At 40.9% G+C, this 22615-nt stretch overlaps 1 protein-coding gene across 4 annotated transcripts in view; it reads right to left on the bottom strand.

Moving 5' to 3' along the window:
• The window catches only part of SERCA (ATPase sarcoplasmic/endoplasmic reticulum Ca2+ transporting SERCA), a 57240-nt gene that overhangs the window by 9993 nt on the left and 24632 nt on the right, over nt 1–22615 (bottom strand). For all 4 annotated transcript variants that reach the window (XR_010518895.1, XM_065238188.1, XM_065238189.1 and 1 more), the window contains exons 3-7: nt 13857–13874; nt 7117–7199; nt 6051–6152; nt 215–2281; nt 31–146 (exon numbers count right to left, since the gene is read on the bottom strand). Coding sequence is in view for 3 of the 4 variants with exons in the window: in XM_065238188.1 (XP_065094260.1) it covers nt 31–146; nt 215–2281; nt 6051–6152; nt 7117–7199; nt 13857–13874 (2386 nt within the window). In the remaining variant the exon portion in view is untranslated. The remainder of the gene's footprint in view (nt 1–30; nt 147–214; nt 2282–6050; nt 6153–7116; nt 7200–13856; nt 13875–22615) is intronic.

Here is a 22615-nt window from a genome sequence, read left to right as displayed (position 1 = left end):
AAGCCGTATGTCGTCGTAATTGAAGCTTACCGGAAGAAGAGCCAGCCGGAGATCAAACCTTCATTGGCCTTGCGTGGTGGCTTGTCCATGATGTCAAGATCTGGCGGGTTGAAGCCGAGAGCGGTAGCTGGCAGACCATCAGTAACCTATGCCGAAAACGAAAGAAAGTTCAGTTATCTTTCCTACGACGAGAGAAAGTCTACCGCAAACTTACCAAGTTGACCCACAGCAGCTGGACTGGGATCAGAGCCTCTGGCAGACCAAGGGCAGCAGTCAAGAAGATGGACACGACCTCACCAATGTTGGAGGAAATCAGATAACGGATGAACTGCTTCATGTTGTTGTAGATAGCACGACCTTCCTCAACGGCGGCAACAATGGAGGAGAAGTTATCATCAGCCAACACCATTTCGGAGGCAGACTTGGCGACAGCGGTACCAGAACCCATAGCAATACCAATTTCGGCCTTCTTCAGAGCAGGGGCGTCATTGACACCATCACCAGTCATAGCGGAGATTTCGTTCATGCTTTGCAGATACTCGACGATCTTGGACTTGTGAGCAGGTTCGACACGCGAGAACAGACGAGCACGAGCGCAAGCTTCACGCTGTTCGCTGACTGACAGATCATCAAATTCACGTCCGGAGTAGGACTTGCCGGTGGTATCTTCTTCCTCAGTGAACACACCAATACGACGGCAGATAGCCTCAGCGGTAGCCTTGTTGTCACCGGTGATGACAATAACGCGGATACCGGCAGCACGGCAGCGGACAATCGAATCGAAGACTTCCTTACGTGGGGGATCAAGCATACCAACAACACCGATAAAGGTTAGGTTGACTTCATAAGTGTAGAACTTGTTCGAATCGTTAAGATCCATATCTTCTGGCTTCATTGGGCTATCGGCAGTGGCCAGGGCCAAACAACGGAGGGTATCGCGACCGGTACCGTACTGGCGAGTCAGTTCCAGGATGCGGTTCTTCAGAGTCGAAGTCAGTGGGACCTTGGTGGTTCCGACACGGGCATGTGTACAACGATCCAGGAGACCTTCAGGGGCACCCTTGCAGAACAGTTTTGGTCCGTTTCCGAGGCGGGAAGCCTTCAGTGGGGTACAGTAGCTGGACATGGATTTACGATCGCGGGAGAATTCCAGAGTGAATTCCTTCTTCCACTTGGTTTCAATTTCCTGACGGACGCAGATAGCTGCCGAACGGCGATCCAGACCCTGCTTGGTAACGTTGAAGGGATTCATCTTCTCAGCGAGGACAATCAGAGCGGTTTCGGTGGCTTCACCGACCTTTTCAAAGACCTTCTTGACTTCGTTGAAATCAATAGCGGAGTCATTGCACATGATGCAAATGGTGCCCAGTTCCTGCAGAATATCGTAGTCGGAAGTCTTGACCCTCTGACCCTTCATGGTAACTTCACCAATTGGTTCGTAGGTGGAGCCGGAGATTTCGAATTCAGTGAAGCTGCTGTCGTTGCCTTCAACCTTGTCGAAGACGAACATACGCGAGACGGACATCTGGTTGGTGGTCAGCGTACCAGTCTTATCAGAGCAGATAACCGAGGTGCAACCCAGGGTTTCGACGGATGGCAGGGAGCGGACAATAGCGTTCTTCTTGGCCATACGGCGGGTACCCAGAGCCAGACAAGTGGTGATGACAGCGGGCAGACCTTCAGGGATGGCAGCAACAGCCAGAGCGACGGCAATCTTGAAATAGTAGACGGCACCCTTGATCCACGAGCCACCGTGAGCTGGATCGTTAAAGTGACCGATGTTGATGGCCCAGACGGCAATACAGATCAGGGAGATAACCTTGGACAGCTGCTCACCGAACTCATCCAGCTTCTGCTGCAGGGGGGTCTTGATTTCCTCAGTTTCCGACATCTCGGTACGGATCTTACCGATGGCGGTGTTCAAACCGGTTCCGATGACAACACCACGAGCCTTACCGGCGGCAACGTTGGTACCGGAGAACAGAATGTTCTTCTTGTCCTGGTTGACGGCACGGGGATCCGGAATGGCATCGGTGTGCTTGATCACGGACACGGACTCACCGGTCAGGATGGACTGATCGATACGGATGGTGGTGGAGAAGATCTTGATCAGACGGATATCGGCGGGGATCTTGTCACCGACGGACACCTCAACGATGTCACCGGGCACGATCTCCTTGGCGCGCAGCTTCTGCACACCGGACTTGTCGCCACGGACGACCTTGCCCATCTCGGGTTCGTACTCCTTCAGGGCTTCAATGGCGGATTCGGCATTACGTTCCTGTGTGTGTTGTGTGGAAAGGAACGGGGGGTTAGTGTTTTGATCGGCCGGATTTTTTTTTTGTATGATAATGGAGGTTGAATCGATATTTCTCGTTCCATAGTTTCACATTCAGTCGGTATTGAGTTCAGTATGATTCGGTTTGTGACTAAATTACAGTCAACTTTCCTTTATCCGATCTTTCCTTAATTCGATGGAAACCCGGGCTACTTCAGGGGGAGGGGATCCAAAGGTGGTGCTTCACCAAACGTAAACAAACATTTAACATTTGCTTGCCACAGGTAATGGCAGAAAAAAAAAATGGAAATCAAGATGGAGGCCATTTATGATAATTTCCAAACACGCGATAAAAACACGAGCATAGTTTGAACGAAATTTTACGAACACTGAAACGATTCGGTTTCCAGTGCTGCTGCGAATAAACTGTTTGTTAGATTTTCCATCAGTTTGGATATCACGCATTTTAGATGGCTTTTCACGACAAATTGACATTAATATGAGATGATATTAATTACGGAAGGAAAGCTATCGATTTGCAAGGGAATCCATTTTGAATCCGGTATAGATTATCAGTCGGATATGTGTGCATCACTGTCAAGAAAATCGGTTGATGCAAACTTCAAGTGCAGTTAACCCTACTTTTCCGAACAAAAGTGCCTGAAATCCAGTCTGAATTTTCTCTGGTTTTACTCATTATTTGAGTCCTGTTTACTAAAAAAGTCACTCATTGAATGTGAGAATTATCATTTATTCTCCTCAAAATATGCTTCGAATATGAAGAAAATCAAAGACAATTTTGATCATTTTAAGAATATACTCGTAGACTAAGTAAAATTTTGCACGATTTTCGTTTTAATCCCGCAGATGGTTGTGGGAAATTGAAAGAAAATTGCTTCAGTCTAAGAATTTGAGTAAACGGAACTCCAATTTGAGTAGGATTCAATTTGGTGGCATGATTTTGATTGTTTTTCCAACTCAGTGCTGAGTGCCGCTGCAAAGAAGATATCAAAGCGGTTCTAGGTTAACTACTGTTAAGAAAATCAGTAGAATTCAGTTAAACACAAAACCACGGGGGCCGCTCATTCGAAACCCTCTTCATAAAGGGTCGAACCAGTCAATGGCTGAAAGCCTGTATAGTAGAGAAAAACTACAAGGGAAAGCCCTATATGGTTGTACGCAATGGTGACGTAGGACTACGTGGTCTTATATAACAAATCTTATTTGTTAACTGCAGCAAAAGCTTGAAGAAATAGGAATTTAAGCGGGGTTCTCTCTGCGTATACTCTTGAGTATGACGCGCTTGACATAGATGACCCACAGCGACTCACGAAGAGCTACTGATTCCGATCAATAGTGGTGCGGCTTCTTCTTCCTTCTATGGATGCCCATGTGGGTTGTAGCTCGTTGCATGCGGAGAGCTTTTCGTTGTGTACTGGAGAACACCACCACTCACCACGCGGTGATTGAATAAACACCGTTTGGTGAGATCGGATGGAATTCAACTTTGAAATCTGTGTTAGGGAAATCGCTTTTCGCAGGAAATCGGTGATAATTTTAATTATCATAGCAACAATTGCACATTCGTGCAATTTTCAATAGTGACATTTTTAAAAATGATAAAGTCTTGAATTTATCCGATGCGTAGAAATATTTCTGACCGATTGGTGATAAAATTATTGAAATTGGTTCAGGGGCAGCTGAGTTATTAACGTTCGAAATCTTTCATATTTTTGTTACAAGTTCCATTTTTGGTTTTCACAAAGTGTACCTCCATATAGAAATCACAGACGTAGTCCTGTGTCAAAAAAAAATCGACTGATCCAATTTGTATGCAATGGACCAGAATTTATATTTATGAACTTTTCAGACATTTCGATCCCAATCAAATGTCGACTCATTTTGATGAATACAATTCCCTAAGTTTTCCAGTTTTTCCAGGACATTAACGATACATTTTCAGGTATTTATCGGAACCTCAATTGGGTTCGCTGTATTACCTACGAACTCCCCCAATGAATATGCTCCTGAAATAAACCCTCATCAGTGTTCACTAAATATTTCCCTAAATTGTCCATTGAATTACCTGAGAAATTAACTCTAAATTTCTCAGATGTCCCGTAAGTTCCCTAGATACTCTTCTTGAGGTTCTCTAAAAATGATAATCGGAAATGCATTGAAACTCTCCTAAGTATTGCTTTGAAATTTACCTCAGTTACCGTTGGAAATTTGCTCAGAATTACTTTGGAATCAACAGGATTTTTTTTGAATTCGTGTTGGAATTCTCTACTGACAAGTACCTTTGGAATTAGCTTGGATTGCTCCTCAGAATTCTGTTGGAAATTCACTTTGAATCCTACTCAAAATTCCCTAGGAATTCTACTCAAAACTACCCTAACGTATTACCTGGGATTATGAGTTTAACAGAACTAACTTGAAATGAATCTTCTGATTGCACTTCAAGTATGCCTAACAATTCTCTTAAGAATTCCTTTGAAATTGTCTCCATCACATCACATCTATCACATCAAATTTATTCAGTAAAGTACATAAGCTGTAAAAGTTTGGCAAGGACCTTATTTTTTTTTATTTGGTTTCTTGGAAAATTAGTGATCATCCGACGTCTTGAAAATTATTTAATTAACTTTTTGAAAATTTGCCCAAGACTGTTATTTCGCCCAGGGATTAAAAAATGTGTCAAAGTTCAAAATCTGTAGACATTACCCATGTTTCAGAAAGCATTCAAAAACAATTCAAGTTTCAGAATGTATGCTGTAACTGATGATAAATCCATTTCTAAATTTATATCTTCAATGAGCAAAAGTGAATTACGAAGAATATAAAGTTGGTTTTAATTTAAAATGTTTTGAAATTCTTGAGAAGGTTCCTCGGCGTACTTTAAAATATTGTTATCTAATTTTGAGGAATTATACTTGATGATGGATACAACAATTTCAAAATTCTCTGAGCAGTCCAGATTTTTCCAGGAAAAATAAAATTCCCTGAAGATTCCAGGTGCCATGTCGTATACACCCTGAATTACCTCATAGCTAGGATGGTTGAAGAATAATGATAAATGTCTTTAATTTCATGCTGAAGGCTTATCATAATCCATTAATTAATGATTAATTTACAAAAATTCAAAAGCAGTTTTATTGTTCAAAACCAAAATTACGTTCATGTTGATGTGTTCATTGCCTTCTACTTGCCTACCGGAATACAGTGAGCACATTTTCATTGACATAATATCATTTTAAATGAAAAATCTGCTTAATAACGTCCCGTTTCCCCTTAACGCCCTTCAATTGACTACCGTTTTTCCGAGCCGATTGAAAGCTTCTGAAATCGAGCACATTTTAAATGCTAATCGATTATTGGTTTCCAGATGAATTTTAATAAATACGAAATAAATACTGTAAAGAAAATCGACTGATGGAAGATTCAATGCAGTTTCAAATCTGACAGCTGAATGTTGGGTCAGACTGCAGTTTCAATTAGTAGATCAAAAACGGTTCATAAAACAAAGGAAGCCCAAATTTGTTGTTTCAACTAAGTTTAAATCACAAAGCTCATCTTCACATAGCCATGACCATTAGTGCCATGCTGCAAACATTCCAGCAACCCATTAGCTCCATTAGTTCGGCTGTTTCGACGACCGATCACTGTCAAACATTCCTCATTCCTTTTCCAAATCGTAGTAATTTGTTTATTCATTGCTTTATGATGGATGGTGACGTGGCCATGATCGTGTGCTGTATGCATTTTTCCTTACCTGCCACACGCCGACGCAGGCGTTGGCGATCAGAATGAGCAAAATGACCAGGGGTTCCACAAAGGCTTCAACACCTTCATGTTCTTCAAAAAGGGCGAGGACCTGAAAGATTAAAAAAATACATAGTTAAAAAATCAATTCGCCAAATCAGCGTACCGTGTCGTCCCGAGTCAGTTCGCATGTCAGAGTCCGTCCTACCACCAGCAGTTCTAATTCTAAGATCAAACAAACTTTGGCTAACCGCAACCAACAATAACGGTTTGACGTTGACGTGGAAAACCTTCGCAGAACATAAAAAAACGCCGCGTTGCGGTATTGGAGTAAGAAGGTGGGTGAGGTGGGTGACGTGGTAGGTGGCACAAGGTCGGCATATTCTTACCACCCCCCTTGGCAGACACGAATAAAGTCGCTACGGTGGCGGTGTGAACATGCCATTTATCATACTCGAACCAAGAATAGAAATGTTGTAATTTTCTATTTTTTTTTTTTCAAAACCCGAAAATTTGTGACAGAATCGCGCAAAATGTCCAACATCAACGGGGACTAGAGCTGACAGATTTGATGTCTGTTTTGTTTTTGCCTATGGCCGTTTGCTCCTACAGTAACTTGTGAGATCTCCCTCCCAGCCGGTGCCAGTCGTAAATTATACGCTCTTCAAGAAAAACCGTTTGACCGTACCGGGATTTAATTATCGATAACGCCTTCGGGTTATATGGTATTGTGCGTCATCCAGCGGCAGTGGCTAATGGGACTCTTGAGATTACTAAAATAGCTTCGCACTAACTCGTCGTAGAGTGTGAAGAGACCAACGTGCGAGAAGGTTTCTGCTATTGCTACAACAGCTCTGCGCCCGCAGTTGGGTGATTTTGAAGAGCGCGAAGTACATTTTCGTGTAGAACAATAAGTTGACTTTACTAATATCTCCACTTTTTCGGTGCTGTTATGCGAAGGTTGTCGTGGCCAACGGGCTGTGGTTCAGAATCAGAGTCAGTGGAAGCAACCTGGAGCCTGGTTCGAAGGCGGCCGAATTGGGTCAACGTCTGGGTCGATAAAGTTTAATACTTACAAAGGAAATGATAGCAGCCAGCAGCAGAATCTTAACCAACAGATCATCGAACTGTTCCAGAACTAATTGCCAGATTGTTTTTCCTGTGAGGGTGATTGGAATTGGAAAGAGATAATTAGTACTTTGTTACGATTTTCGAACGGATGAGCACGGCAAGTGACCTGTCAGAATCCACAGTTATCATCATCATCGTCGGTAGAGGTGGACAATCCGAAACAGAAACATCGCATACTGATTCGATGTTTATGTTCCCTTCTGAATATCATAAATACTTCACATTGTAGAATGCTTATACCCTATTAAACAAAACATCGCTTACTGTTCGATGATTCCTGTAGACAACACGATTGACAGCACTTATGTTGTGTGTGATTGCATTTTTTTTTATCTCTCCCTCTCTCTCTTCTGTTGATCAGCGGTACTAACCATCCACCTTGTAGGTACAACTCCACAACAACCACGTCCACAACGGAAAATGTGGTTTCCTTTCTTCCTGTTTCTCGCTTCCCAACTAAGTCCAATCTATTTTGATTGATTGCACTCCGTGCTCCGTGGTTCCAGAAAACAGGTCACATACCTACATAGATTGGTGCACACCATGGTCGCCGTGTGCCAGATTCCGCTGCATGCGCTCTTGCAGCAACAAGGTGCAACAGAACACGGGAAACAATCGGTAACATGTGCGCTAGCTCCGGCAAAATTTAAATTACACGGCTCACCACCGACCGGTGGTCGTTGGAAGATGAAACGAACTTGGGCTGGGTCATGTCTTTTCCGCGGAGCGGAGACACAAAGCGCCACACCACCACCCGTACGGTTACGGCAGTAAACATTGCGCATTGATTTATACTTTGTTTACACGAGTGTGTGTGTTTGTGTTTGCAGGGCCAGTAGAATTTCTCGCGCCCGGTTTGCAAAAGAAAGCAAGATTCCGACTTGACAACGCGCGACCACGCTGCTGGAATATGGTGGTGCGCCGTTGACGAGCTCGAGTAAATAAAGTCATGGACGATTATATACCGATGTAAAAAAAAAAACCGTCTGTGTACCTTTTATATTTACCCGACACCCTTCTGCATTTATTATTATTATGTACCTGGCTGCAGTCCATCAGCAGCGACTGAGGAGCAGCCATAATCATCAAAGACGATGACGTCGAAGCTCTCGGAGTACAGTAGTTGCAATATAATCAGCGGTTGTTTTGGTTCAGTAAGGTTTCCTTTGTATTGGGGCAGGCCCTGCGACTAGTACTAATTACAAACAGGGGCGCACAGATGATTCGATCTGCTGCAGCTCAGTGTAGTTTGAGAAGTATCAGATGAGCTGGAAGACGACGTTTGTTTGTCGCTAATTGGCACTGCTCCGCTGATAAGCCGGAGAACTAGATGTGGGTATGTTGGTTTCAGGTAACTGGGTTTACACCATTATTCCGATCATGCCGACACGTTAACATCGATCGATGCCGATGTTTTAACTTGTGACCAAATACCATCGTACGAGTTGCTTGTGTATTTATTTTAAAACAAGCATTAACATAGGTGCAACTGCATATGACCGAATCGTACATTAGAACCAATCATGGGATTATTAACTTACAGTCGGTGCGGATGAAACATGCTGCTTGCGCGAGCTGATGAATATTTGCTGGTATTAAATTTACAACTGATAAATTAACATCTAGAACCAACGAGCATCTTGATGCATGAAAAGCAATTTCGTTGGAACCGATTTGATTTAAATCAAACGACGGTAAGATCCAACAAATATTCCTTCAAAGTTGTCTGAGAGAATCCGGAATGGATACCAAAATACAACACTTTCGCAAAAAGAAGCGTTAAATGCTGTGGTTTAACATTGTAGGGTGCCGCTGTAAAATAATATAATAAGTTTGTAGTATGCCATTTGTTTGACAGTGTCAGTGGTACTTTTCGCAAGAAAACATCCCGATAAGATCGAAGAAGAAAGCAAGAAGCGACAAGGATTGGTGCCGCTGTAAACAAATGTCAAATTTCAATAATATACATCCTTTTGTAACAACGTCGGTAGTTGTTTTCATGCGAAAAACACTTCGATGGCGATAGTATAAGAAGCGCCAAGGATTATGCTTTAACATTATTGGTGCCGCTGTAAATAAACATATTAAGTTTGTAATAAGCTATTTCTTGGCAATATTGATAGTAGTTTTCATACGACAAACGCCTCGATAGTTTTGAAAAACGTTCCATAACGAGTTTTCTAGATTTGTGGCGAACAAAAACTTCTTGTAGGGGATGGAGGGGCATCGTAAGCTTCCTGTGCTTTAGCCTTGGATTTGTTATGGTTCGAAACATTTTAATTGGTTAATAATCATTGCAATGGTGACATTGAACCTAGAACCAATTAATTTGTTTAATTTGTAATAATTAACCTGTAATTGGGTTTAGGATTCCCCGCTTACCCCAAATATCAAAATAATCCAAAGAGCATTAAAAAAAATACAATTCTCCCTTGAACACATTTTGAGACCCAGCACTGCAAGAAAGTTATTTCGGATAATACACTTAACCAAACGCTAATTTGTGGCTGGATTCCTCCGAAGGAAAATCGTAAAAATAGCGCTTTTACCTCCAAAATTATTTAATTTGATTTCATCTTAATTGCAATAATCGCAATACTTGAACTTCACTGAGTAGCTAGTTTTCCGTGCTAACCAGGTTTACAATGAAGACCTAGAATCCCCCAATTTTCATATTCTTGCATGTACTCAAAGGCGCTCAAAGGATTGATTTTTGTTGGACACAGCTGGATCGAACAGACGCACCAATCCACTCGAAGCTTAAATTTTGACCGGCACAATTAGGTGTAACATCTATTAAGAGACGTACATACCCATTTGGTGGTTAAATGGAAATGGATTTTTATCAACCCTCAGGATTTCAGTTCAACTCAGGAATGTGCCAACATCGCGTGGGAGCTGAATTAACATTAGGCCCAAGATCATCGAAATATCCTTTTATTTGAATGATTTTGATCAACTTGCAAAAATGCAACATCAAGCATTGAGCAACCACAAGTTCGCAACTCTATTTAACATTTTAAACGAATAACCATCCTCGAACTACACGGAGTAATTAAGTTGTTTGAAACAAGCGAAGTCAGTTATACTTTTTAAAGGGACTGAGAAATATTTCTCTAAATTTTAATGAACCCTGATTTTCCAGGTAGCCAACACCCTGTAACTGGAATAATTTAGAAAATTTATGAAATTGTAGGCTATTGCACATTTATTTAGATCGCAGACATAATTGTTGGTGTCTCATGCTAAGGGAAATTTAAGAATTCCGAGCTAGAACAAATATTCAAAATGTCGGGGTTCAGCCCAATAACCCAAATTTGAGTAAATCGCATATAGTAGTTTCCATTGAAAACCAGCAAAAAAAAACCTACTCTTAAGTATATTCTACCCAAAATTAAGTATAATTCACGTAAATTTGAGAATATGCAATTCACTCAAAACTAACTTATTGGGCTGAACTATATCGTTGGGTCGAATCTCTCGTTCCCTTTTTGACAACAATAAAGAGTGCAAGTGAGAGGCTGAACTCAATATGAAGTAAAAAAGAATTCAAATTATGGGTAGTATTTTTTCTCCGTGTAGTATCGAGTATCTCGCTGATGGCTGCGACCTGCGATCCAGAGAAGAAACCATTCGCTCCATTCTAAAATCACCGCGTTCTCGTGATTGTACAGAATAGTCAGGCTACAACAATTCATTGCTTAATTTATTTGCAGCGGCACCACGGGGATTTAATTAGCATAGGCGAATTAAAATAACATTAAAAAATGCATATTGAACAGGACTCATGGTGACTAGCAGATCCTGATTAGCAATAGTAGCTTTTCCCCCGGAATTTTTGAATTTTTTCCGGCTTTTCCACACATTTAAATTTAAGACAAAATCGAATGCGATTTAGCTATTGTAGTAAGAAATGACCTAATATAAAAAAATATAGATTTTAAACCAAGAAAAATATTGATATGTAAAAAAACTATTTTGGAAGATTAGTGCAATCAATTCAGAATTTAAAAGATACCACTAGGTGAAATGAGTCAATACTAAGAGAGCAGTATTTTTCCTGGATCTCGAATTTAGCTCTGCGTTCGAAGTCATCAAAATTTGTTTATGAAAATTCACTCAAAACTTTACAGCATTTGTTTTGATTGTTCTCAAGCATTTCAGAATTTTCAGAATTCTTCTAAAATAAATTTTAGATTCCCTTTGGGGGCTTGAAAATGATTCCGCAGAACACACAAAAAAATGCATGTAGTTCGTCCTTCGTTTCCCTTTGAAATGAAACTTTGTCTAAGAATTCACTGATTTTTTTTTAATTCGCATGAATTCCAGCTTGCAATTCACATCGGAATAATCTTAAAATTTTACTAAGAATTATTTTCTGAAAAAAAATAAGTTCTCCTCTAAAATCTTTTCTGAACATGCACTTTGAATTCTCGTTAAAATTATCCAGAAAATAATTTTGAGATGTTTTTTTTTTCTCTGAACTCACAATTGACTCGGAGTTATAGTCAAAACTCTCTTATTGCGGTATAATACCCCGTTCACATTACAGCGTATATCACTTGATATACGGTGTCTTGCAATGAGCACTCATACATCTAGTTTTCACTGGAAATCCTATGTATGAGTGCTCATTGCAAGACAGCCTATATTACGTGATATAGACTGTAATGTGAACGGGGTAGTAAGCTCCAATTTGGATTAACTTTCAATCCCGTCCCTATTTGAATGAGCTGCAAAATGTTTGCTCAGAGTCGTGTTGATTAAACCTGATGTCGACATCAAAGTAGTCGGACATTCTTGAACGGGATTTAATCCAAGGATAATACCGGCTGGAGCTTACCACCATTAGAGTTCATCCCAAAACTCCATAGGAAATTTTCTGTGATGTTAACGCGCATTATGGAGGGTCAAGTTTGGCCATTGTTCCCCACTGCTCTTCCGATATGTATTGAGGTCCCCCTAACAACGGCGCCAAATTTGAACGAATTTGGTTATGATCTGGTTTTGAGGGAGAATTTTAAAAATATTGGTAATACTATGAAGAGCAACTTTGTCGAAGACTGCAAGTCGATTAGATTAGATTAGAATCAGATCGATTCTGAGAAAAAGTTATTATTATATTAACACTCCGAACACGATGCCTCCGGTAAAATGTGTAACGGCAAATTGACAATATTTGAAAAATCATTGCTCAGCAATTTATGGATAGATTTTAAATCTATTGATATCCAATACATCTTTAAAGTATGTAGTTTCAAATGGAGCAAATAAATTTGAAATGCGTCAATAAATGGCTGAGCTGTTTTTTTTTTCAAACATTGCAAGTTTGCCGTTACACATTTACCGAAGGCATCGTGTTCGGAGTGTTAATTTAGACCTATTGCTCCGTGCATACCTACAGGCGTAAATATGAGTGGAACACTTGGTCTAAAGTGAAAGATTACTAACTTTTTGTATAAAGATCAAATCGATTTGGAGTCTTCGACAAAATTGTTTTGTATAGTCTTAGTCGAAGATTTGGTGAAATTTGATCAATATTTGAATCATAAAATTTTTTAAATTCTCCCTCAAATCGAGATTATAACCAAATTCATTCAAATTTTGCACTGTTGTTGCCACAAACGAAGTGACAGACGGAGCGGCTCGAAAACTTTGGTGACTAACTTGCTATTTCAATTTTTCATTGTACCACATGGCAACACCACTACTACTGGATTGTACCACATGGCAACACTACTACTGGATTGTACTAGCATTTTCACCAAATGTATTAGAATGTTTTGGTTCTATCTCTTTCACTCTACTCAAATACTCTCTTTGCACACTGTCAATGAATCATTGTACACAAAATCAACTTTGTTCAAATCAAAACAAAAAAACTAACCCATCTGGTGGATGATGGCACAAGCTTTTAAGAAAATTCTATTACACTCAAAGATAAATTAAATCAAAAAAGCTTAAAAAGTATGCAGATTCCCGCTTCACCTTATTGAGTCCGAGACATGATTACTTCGGCAGTAGTCATGCATGATTAAATTCGAAATAATCTTTCCAGTATTAAATATTATTCTTTTTCAATACTGATATATAAACAAAAACAGATTAAAATTCAATCAAAAATTATTAAAATAGAATCAAAAATTATTAAAATTTATTCAAATAAGATTATCTTCAATCTAATCAACCATGATTAAGCTGGGATTAATATCAAATGCTTAGTTTTTAGAAAGAGAGTATAAATTTTAAATCTTTCGAAATGATTTCTAATTGTTTTGGGAAATTTAAAAAATGCGCAGAATTAGGCCTCATTCTAAAATCACTACCTACTCTGGTCCAAGGATTTTAACATTTTCTCAAAGTCCAAAATCTTATATTTTCGAAGAGAGGACGAAGTATTTTTTTTCCCCGATTTGTCATCAAAATGTCCGGCTTTTTCCCGGTCCACTGGGCACCCTACAAACTTATGATATTCTGCAACATCACGTCGTACCACTGTAAACAAACAGCGTTCAAAAATACGTTGAATTCCATTCTCATTATCCACACTTCGTGATGTCCACCAAATGACGACGACGAGTACGACGAAGATGACGACCATGCCGAGATAACACTTGGATTCGTTGACAAGTCACTGACGGGCTCCGAAGGCCAACCGCTGTACCGAAAACAGCCCGTTACTTACCCTCTTCAGCTGGGAGTTCTGTAATGTAGATAAAGCAGGTAAAACAACATTAGTCACTGGTAAATAGTCTGAGGGAGCTGTTGCAACAACAGCGTCGCAGCAGCTTATATTTGTTACACCAACATTCCGGGTGTCGGATTTTCGCCTCCTATCTCACACAGCTCGCGGTGATACTGACCTAAATTTGCGTCATAATCTTCCAACTTTGGTGGTTTGCACAAGATAGAGAACTGGAGCATGAAATTGTCGCCGGAAAATCCCACCGTTAGACGCTACACCCAGACAGTGTTGCCAGAGAAAAAAAAACCCCGCCTCATCGGAAACAGCATTCCAACGAACCCAACAACTAATAACCTAATTTCCCGGAATCTACTACCGCCGCTGAATCATATGATTTGCGCTAAAAATACCGATAAAACGCTCTCCTCATAAGCATTCCCTCGGGGCGCAGTAATGAGCTTACATTCAGGCAGCGGCAGCAGCAATAGAGCGGTCTCTGACTGACGTTGAGTGTGGGATGAAATCTTCTTACGAAAACATACACATCACGCACAACGTGTGTAAGACCGATCTCGTGGCACTCGCTGAAAAGATTTTACTCCACGGTCCACAACAACCTGGCGAAAGGGATTCCTTCCTGGAACCAGACACACTACCAGGTTTAAAAATAAACACGTTACAATATTTAGATGATGATATCAAATTATTGTTGCTTTATGATCGAGCCATTGTTTAGAGAAGAAAATCATAGAATTCAAAGCTAGTAGACTGTGATAGAACGGAAGTGCGATCGACAAATTATCGCAAGAACCAGAGAGAAGGGCGATTTTTCCACGGTTGGTTTATTGCGGCATTCGCTGCGGCCAACAGCATATAGCAAAATCTGGAGAATTGAGGGGGAGGGGGCGGTTCTTATGTGAAGTGCGGTTTGTTGTAAATGCCTTTTAATTAACTCTTTCATGAGGCAATAAAATGGGATATCGAAAACTAGTTAATCACGATGGCACGTGGCCAAATGGAGGAAAATTGGCTGTGCTGAAAAACTGACAGCATAAATCGATGTCAAAGCCGTTCGCAACAAAGTCGTGGTTTATTGGGTGCGTGATCAATTTTTGAAAGAACGGAAATAATTTAATAACATTTGCTAAATAGTAAAACATCCCGCGAAATTCGATGATTTTCTACGCGAAATGAACGTTTTTCAAGAGTTTCTTTTTTTCTAAGGATGTTAGAATTCATAAGGAAGAAATTCTTAATCATTTGCACAAAAATAACCTGCTAAGCACAAACAGATTTTGTGGGTGTTATTTTCAGCTTTGCTAGACAATTGTGTTTAGAAACTGGTTTCTAGCAATAGACAAAGTGACGGGAGCAAAATGGCTAAATTTGTATAGTTTAATTTTGTTAAATCAAGCATAATCGTATCGAGGGCAAAATCTACACTGTCATGATACAGCAGGAACAAATATAACCAAAAGTTCTTCTCCATTAAACTGACAGCATATGTCGCATTTGCCACCAAAATGATAGTGGTACTGATTCTGGTGATCAGTGGTAGTGGTATTTAGACAAGAGTATATTTAGATTTTGGGTCACAAATCAAAAGCAAAGAAACTACAGAACTGACAGCAGGGAAGTTTATCATCATCATCACAGTTGGAACACGATATCCCATTACACTGGAGTCGCTTTTTACGCGGGTGATACGTCCCGCGTAAAAAAAAAACGCGTAAAAAAAAACCGCGTAAATTCCGGAATCCGCGTAAAAAAAAACCGCGTAAATTCCGAAATCCGCGTAAAAAAAACCGAGTAAAAAAAAAACCGTGGAAGAAAAAACCGCGTAAAAAGCGATATACCGCGTAAATTCTGAAATCCGCGTAAAAAAAAACCAAAATCCGCGTAAAAAAAAACCGCGTAAATTCCGGAATCCGCGTAAAAAAAAACCGCGTAAATTCCGAAATCCGCGTAAAAAAAAACCGCGTAAAAAAAACCGTGTAAAAAAAAACCGCGTAAAAAGCGACTCCAGTGTACATTTCTATGTTTCTTAAATCTCCCTTTCGATTAGATCATTCGTTTTGGAGATTATGAAACTGACAGCATTTTAGGCATCGTACGAAAATTGAGCAACAATCCGTTGAATGCAAAATGAGACAACCACAGCAGCTAAACAAAATGATAGCAACAACTGACAGCTTTTGAGTCACGTATAGGTCAACAATGTTGTTAACTATAATTGCAGCTCGAAAATTCCCTTTCGTGCCAGATCTTTTCCGACCCCAACCCTCTATCCCCCCGGGGGTAACGAGCAACACATTTGTCAATCTTAAAACCGCTTTTGCCCGCTGGCAAACCGTACATCCTCTCTCTCACCTTTGATGATATTGCACTCAGCAGTGACATCGAAAAGTGACAAGGCGCACCTTTAGCACACCTACCGGTTAGGAAAACGGATCCGTCGATTCGCCGAAAATAAATATTTACCATCGCCGAGCGAAGAAATGCGCGATGATAGAACGGTCCCAGGTCGAAATTCGAAATTCTACGGCGCACGGTTTTGTCCCCAAACCACAACCTCTCGCTCTTTCTCTCCCTTTCTCTTCGAGTTGTTCGACGACGCTAGGCTAGGTTAGGCTATTTCGGGCCCTTGGCTAGCTGGCAGGCAGGTTGCCAAAACCACAACAACACCCTCTGTTGAGCGCACGGAATGTAAACAAACCGCGAGGTAGTAGAACTGCGCGCAAAATCCAAAGATCACCAACAAGATCTTTGAGCTTTTGCGTCGTCCTCATCGTCGTCGTCTTCGGTGGCGGCGTCACCTTGTCGTTTGCATTGATGTTGTCAACATCGTCCTTCTCTGTGAGTTTAGAGAAATTTTCCGGTGGATATTTTATCGATCTCGCAGATCTGAGGTCGCCACCTTCGCATGTTGTTTTTTGGCTAAGAATTTACGGCCGCCAGCCAGATTTAGAGGAACAGGTGGATTTTGTGTTCACCCTATGTCATAGCGAACTGAAATCCTATGATGTTCTCCGATTTAACGGGCATCGGTGTGTATGAGAAGCGTGATGTGATCTATTTTCGTGTGTCAGTCATTCGTGAGTGGTAATCGATTGAGCAAATTTTCGCCAAGTGTTGCGTTTTTCGCACTACGTACCCGGGGGTATCGCGTATGTAAACAACCCCTGGGGCTCTGCTGGAACAATTTGCATAAGTGTGAGAGTTCCAGAGCACAGTTCCTTCGATCAAGGGGGCGATGTTTGTTTAGGTTTCACTCGATTATCGGAATCGAATCTGCCTTGTATATAGCGAGATCATTCCCTGTATGGAGCGCCGCCACCGCCGTCCGACGGAACAAAGGAAAAACTGAATTAACGTCATCACTCTTGTTTACAGCCGGCCAGTGAGAAGAAGTACCCGTGCGTACAAGTTTTTCCATTTCTAGACGCAACTACAACACGATCATCTGCTGGAAGAACCAGCGCAGGCAACGACGATGATCGTGAGCATTAAGTTTCTCGCATGAAAATTCCATCTGCACCGGCTAGAGAACTAGCATTTTTGCGCTCAGTGTTCCGCCTCTAGTCACGGTTAACGACCACACCACGTGCAATTTCCAAGGGACGACGATGATCATGATCACCGGTGCGCAACTCACTCGTCAACGGCGCTGACGTCAAAGCTGACCCACAGTCTCACACTGCCATTAGTCGGCAGATGCAACCGAGTTCGGTGCAAGTGCGTGACTGCTGCAAACAGACTTCAAAGCGTGTGACGGCGAAAAGCAGTCTGTTTGTCGTCGAACTGCTGTGAATTTATAATTTTATTTATAACTCCGTCCTAATCGTGCCAATGCCGCACGGCGAATGAATAATTGTCCCCACGGAGTCTCTATCTCTCTCTCCCTCTCTGTCGGTCGAGTTGGTTGGATGGTGGTGGTTGTTGTACGCTCAATGAAAACTTCGGCGCTGTACAACAGGAAGGAACTTGGAGGCATGCGTCGGGAAAAAAAAGGCCATGACACTGAACGGCAGGCAGGCAGGCTGGCAGGCAATCCGATGATCATAGCGGTGGTGGGAACTGGTTTGATTGCGCGATCGGATGCGTGTGATCGGTGTAAAATGTCAACTGCACAGCTCCCTCGTTTATCCTTTCCGCATTATGGATGGTGCAATTCAGTCAATTTGACTCAGGCCTGTGGAGTTACTTTGATTGTCCGTGTGGTGACACGATGATGCGCTTTGCATTGGCGGATTCTGGGTTATGGTTAATGCCTATTAGTGTGTCGCTATGCAGGAGGGAAGGGGGGGGGGGGGGGGGTAATTTGCCTATCGAAACTGCAAGCCACGTCTCGTCAGACAATCCGTACGTAAATGGGTAAATGGGCAAATGATTCTCGTTAGGCGGCGAGACTGAAAACACTTATTATTGCCTCTCAATAATACACCTGCGCCTCCTCCTCCCCTGGGGGCAAAATCAACTTTCAATTGCGACGCAATTATACGAAACTTTCCATTTGACTATCGTATGCAATTTATTATACGAACTTGAAATGATCGAGCTAAGAGTTTGGCACTTACATTCAGGCATTTTTCAAGATTTCAGTTGAAAATCAAAATCAATGAAAAATGCTGTCAGTTATGCCAACTGTTGAAAATAGGTTAAATGGATTGATGAAGATGGACAATCTAACGATGGAAACGATGGAAACGATGTAAATCCCATTATTCAAGTAAAAAGCTGTCAGTTGCATTCCAGTGATGAAGAAATTACGATTCAACAGAAACTTGATGTCTGAGCTCAACTTAGCGTTCGTTCTTTGAGAGTTTTTACATAGAGCATTCTAAGCTATTTTTGCATTCGCATATTTTGCAGCAAGCAAAATGATATGCAATGCGCGCCTAGGGAAGTCAAAACTGTGTCTTCAAATCGTTTTTTTTTTTTCAATTTCTACGTTTGATCAGTGGCGTCGCCCTGTTCAACAACTCTCAAAACGTAAACAAACAAAACAATATTGGTTTCAATGGATATAAATCAGTGAAACTAGAAGATCCTATGCCTTTTGAAACTGTTTTGAATGTACACATGACCCTAAATAACGTTTTCAAAGTTGTTGAACAGGTAAAAAGTGAGGTTACGCGACGTCACTGCGTTTGATATTAAATATGTTGAATCTAGCAACTTGTTCAGATTAAAAAAAACTTCATGTTGAAAGCAAAAGGATTACCGTAAGCTGTCAGTTTTAATCTCACAACTACTGACAATTTCCAATGGCTGAAAGTCTATTTATTAACGTAAACCTAACTTAACAGCATTAAACAAAAAATTATGTATGAAGATCTGAACATTTTTCCAAAAATATCGATTTCAGAAGCGAATAAAGAAAACAATATTTGATAGGCCAGTTCGGTAGAAATAAAAGCTACCACTTGTTGAAAATATTACTTTCCAAAAAGGATCTAATTTAGTAAAAATCGACCTTTATCGGGAAAACAAAATAAAATGCTGTAACTTTTTGTTTACTAGCTACATCTGTTGCGAAAATCAACCATGTTGGTATTCTATTCTATAGAAAATTGCAGCAAGAAACAAAAAACTGTCAGTTAAATGCAATTCAAACTTGAGAAATTTTGAACCAAGTAACTCACAAAGTAAGTTCCTTATTTGTTTATATAAGCTGCTTAAGCTGCTGGCACATGATACCATGCTGTAAGTAGATGTGATTAACCGCTTCGGAAGCGGAATTTGCCGAACTCAAGATGTCGTTTGGTGAACTCAATTATTAAAAGACATCCCTTGAATCACAACTACGAAAACTGGAAGATGAGCTCGATTCGCAGAAGAAGCTCACGATTTCGAAGGAACGGACAGCAGAAGAACTAACCGCAAAGCTCGCTGAGACATGCGACTCCAAGAATAGTCTCGAAATTCAACTGAATCAACTGGAATCTGACCGATCGGCGGTGGAATCCACCAATCAGCTACTCATTCAGCAGCCATCGAACTTAAAGACACAGGTTACCGATCGGTTGGATTTCATAGATGCGAGAATTGGAGAAAGACAAATCCATCCAATCACTGTTGGAGAAGAAGGTGTCGGGCTTCGAGTCAATCGTCGCCGAGAATGACGAAATTGAATCACAACAGCTGGTCAGATTGCAGAACGAGCTGGAACTGGTTCGGGATGATATACGAAAGATCGAGTCGGAGTTGGCAGAGGTTAAGGAGGAGAACAATGATGTGGATCGACGGTTGATACAGCAACTGAAGGATTATGAGGCGTTCCTGAATGAATGGGACTCGAACAGTGTTCAACATTTACGCGAAGAGAACAGCCTATTGATACAGGCTGAGGAAAGTTGCAAGTCACTACTGGCAGCTAAGGAGAAACGGCTGGTCAAAGCAAATGGAAAAGATGTTCGGAAAGAACCAGCAGATGGATTCGTTGTCGCATGACTTTATGCAACTGAAGGTGGAGTAGTCTGAGCTGGCGGCCAAGAAGGAAGAACTGAACGAGGCAATCGAGCAGAATGAAATCCAGCAGAAGGCAATGCAAGAAAGTATGAATCATTTGAGGGAAAGCTTGAAGGCGAAACAGCAGGAGCTGGATGTGATGCATTCGGATGTGACAACATTGAAAGAGACGCTGCATACGTTGAAGATCGAGAGTAGTAGATTGAAGTCGACGCAGGAATTGCAGCAGAATAAAATGCTTAATTTGGAGCTGAAGAATACCGAGCCGAGTAAGAAGTTCGAAAAGTTTGAAGGATCGCCGAGTAAGACGGAAATAAGTCACGTGGAGGACAATCTAAACTGCTGAAGCAGCTGGATAAGTACAAAGGGTACGAAGTGAAGTTGAAGCAAATGGAGGAGCTGCATCAGAAGGAGCGCGAGATCAACGAACAGAGCATCAGGGACAATCATAAGATGAAACCGATTAGGAATAGCATGTGAAAGGAGATACCTTGGATAAGTCACTGTATTGTGGACCGTACACGATTGCTTTTATTGACAATAATCGTATTGTCAATACATTTTATATTGACGTCAATACATCGGTATTGACAATATTTCTGTATTCACATCATCAATATTATTGTCAATACTTGTAAGTATTGACAATATTTCTTACCGTGTGGGGTTTGCTTATAGGTAACTACTGACAGCAAGACATTTTTGTTTCCTGAGGACTAGAGGTTAGGCCAACGTATAGGAGAGTTCTGTTTTTATTCTAAACATATCAAATTTGAAGGCGAAACAAAACTTAACATATTTATCAGTTGAATTTGAAATGCTGTCAGTTTAAGAATCAAAATATAATTGTTTCCAAGTTGAAAAAAACGAAGTTTAAATGGCATAATGCTGGAAATTAAAAAAAAAAGTTCTTAAATATTGGAGACATTTTTTTAAACGACATACACTAAAGTGCTTTTGGAAACATTTTTAGTGGATAGATTAAAAGCATGGCTGATTTTTGCAACAGCTATCGCTAGTCAAAAGTTAGGCGACTTATTTTGTATACAGAAAACCGGAAAATGTTGATTTTAACGAAATGAGGAATATTTCTGAAAATAAATATTTTGTACAGGTGCTGGGTAAATTTTTTACGCAACACCTCTACCAAATAGTTTTTTCTGTTTTCGCTTTGATGTTTGTGGAAAACTTTGAAGCCATCATTGAGCTATTAGATAACCGCCTGTTGCTAGTTTTGATCTCAGAACTACTGACAGCATGGTGCCCCTTTTTTTAGGGGTTAAGATATTTAACAAAATGTATGGAGATCTTCAAACAAAAAGGGTGACCAGAATCTGCAACCAAAGGAGCCAGCATCTGAACCTACATTGTCTAACCAAAAAGGGTTTCGATTGGCTTTAAATCAACATTATTTGTTTCATGAGCGACATCTGTTGCAGAAATCAAGCATGCCAGTAGCCAGGAAGAAATTGATTTATTTTGGTTGATTTCCGCAGTACGTTTACGATAAATGATAGTACTTATTTCTGAAAGCGGCATCACGAATAGATAGTTGTCAGCTACATAGTTGCTTCAATGACCAACCTTCTTTTGTAGCTGTACATAATAAAATCAAAATCCTCGCTCAGCGAATAATGTACACACATTAAAGACGATAATCTTATAACAGTGTCGCATGCCAAGCTTCCGATCGACGCGACGGCTGACGGCCAGCACATAGCAACAATAAAACAAATTCGCTTTAGATTGACCTTCCTTCCGTTTCGGATCGCCTCAATAGCAAACCACTCCAATTCTAACGCAGTCTCGAAAACAGGGTGTCACAAAACCAATTTATCCCCGCCCCCCACAGTTTACCCAACTTTGTAAAGTTTCTCGCGAACACACACACACACACATACACACCGCACCTTGTGCCTCGGAGTGATTGCCTTGTTACAGTTCACCAAAGAGGAAGCCTTTTGAATATCACTTGACATTGTCCTTTGGCGACGGCAACCATCCACCACCACCCACGTTCGTGAGACACACACACGACGAGGTACCCCCGTCATTAAAACGAGTATATCTGTATGTGAAGAGAGCATGGCAGAAGAATGATGGCACTTATTCTGCATCCTTCATGAAGGAAAACTGCCAAGAGGAACTTGCACTTGCCTGCTGACAATGGCATTCATGGTTTCTTGTTGAAACACCAGAGGGAAAATGTTTCCTCGGAAACAATAACAGCCTGACCTGAATCCGGATGAATCAGGCTGGGATCCAAACCGCTGTACATCAAACATCTG

The sequence above is a fragment of the Ochlerotatus camptorhynchus genome, unplaced genomic scaffold (genome assembly GCF_037179485.1).
Source record: "Ochlerotatus camptorhynchus isolate MF236.1 unplaced genomic scaffold, CSIRO-AGI_Acam_v1.1 ptg000737l, whole genome shotgun sequence".
In the NCBI taxonomy this organism is placed as follows: domain Eukaryota; kingdom Metazoa; phylum Arthropoda; class Insecta; order Diptera; family Culicidae; genus Ochlerotatus; species Ochlerotatus camptorhynchus.
The sequence above is the reverse complement of the archived record's forward strand: the minus strand, read 5'-3'. Positions and strand labels throughout refer to the sequence as shown.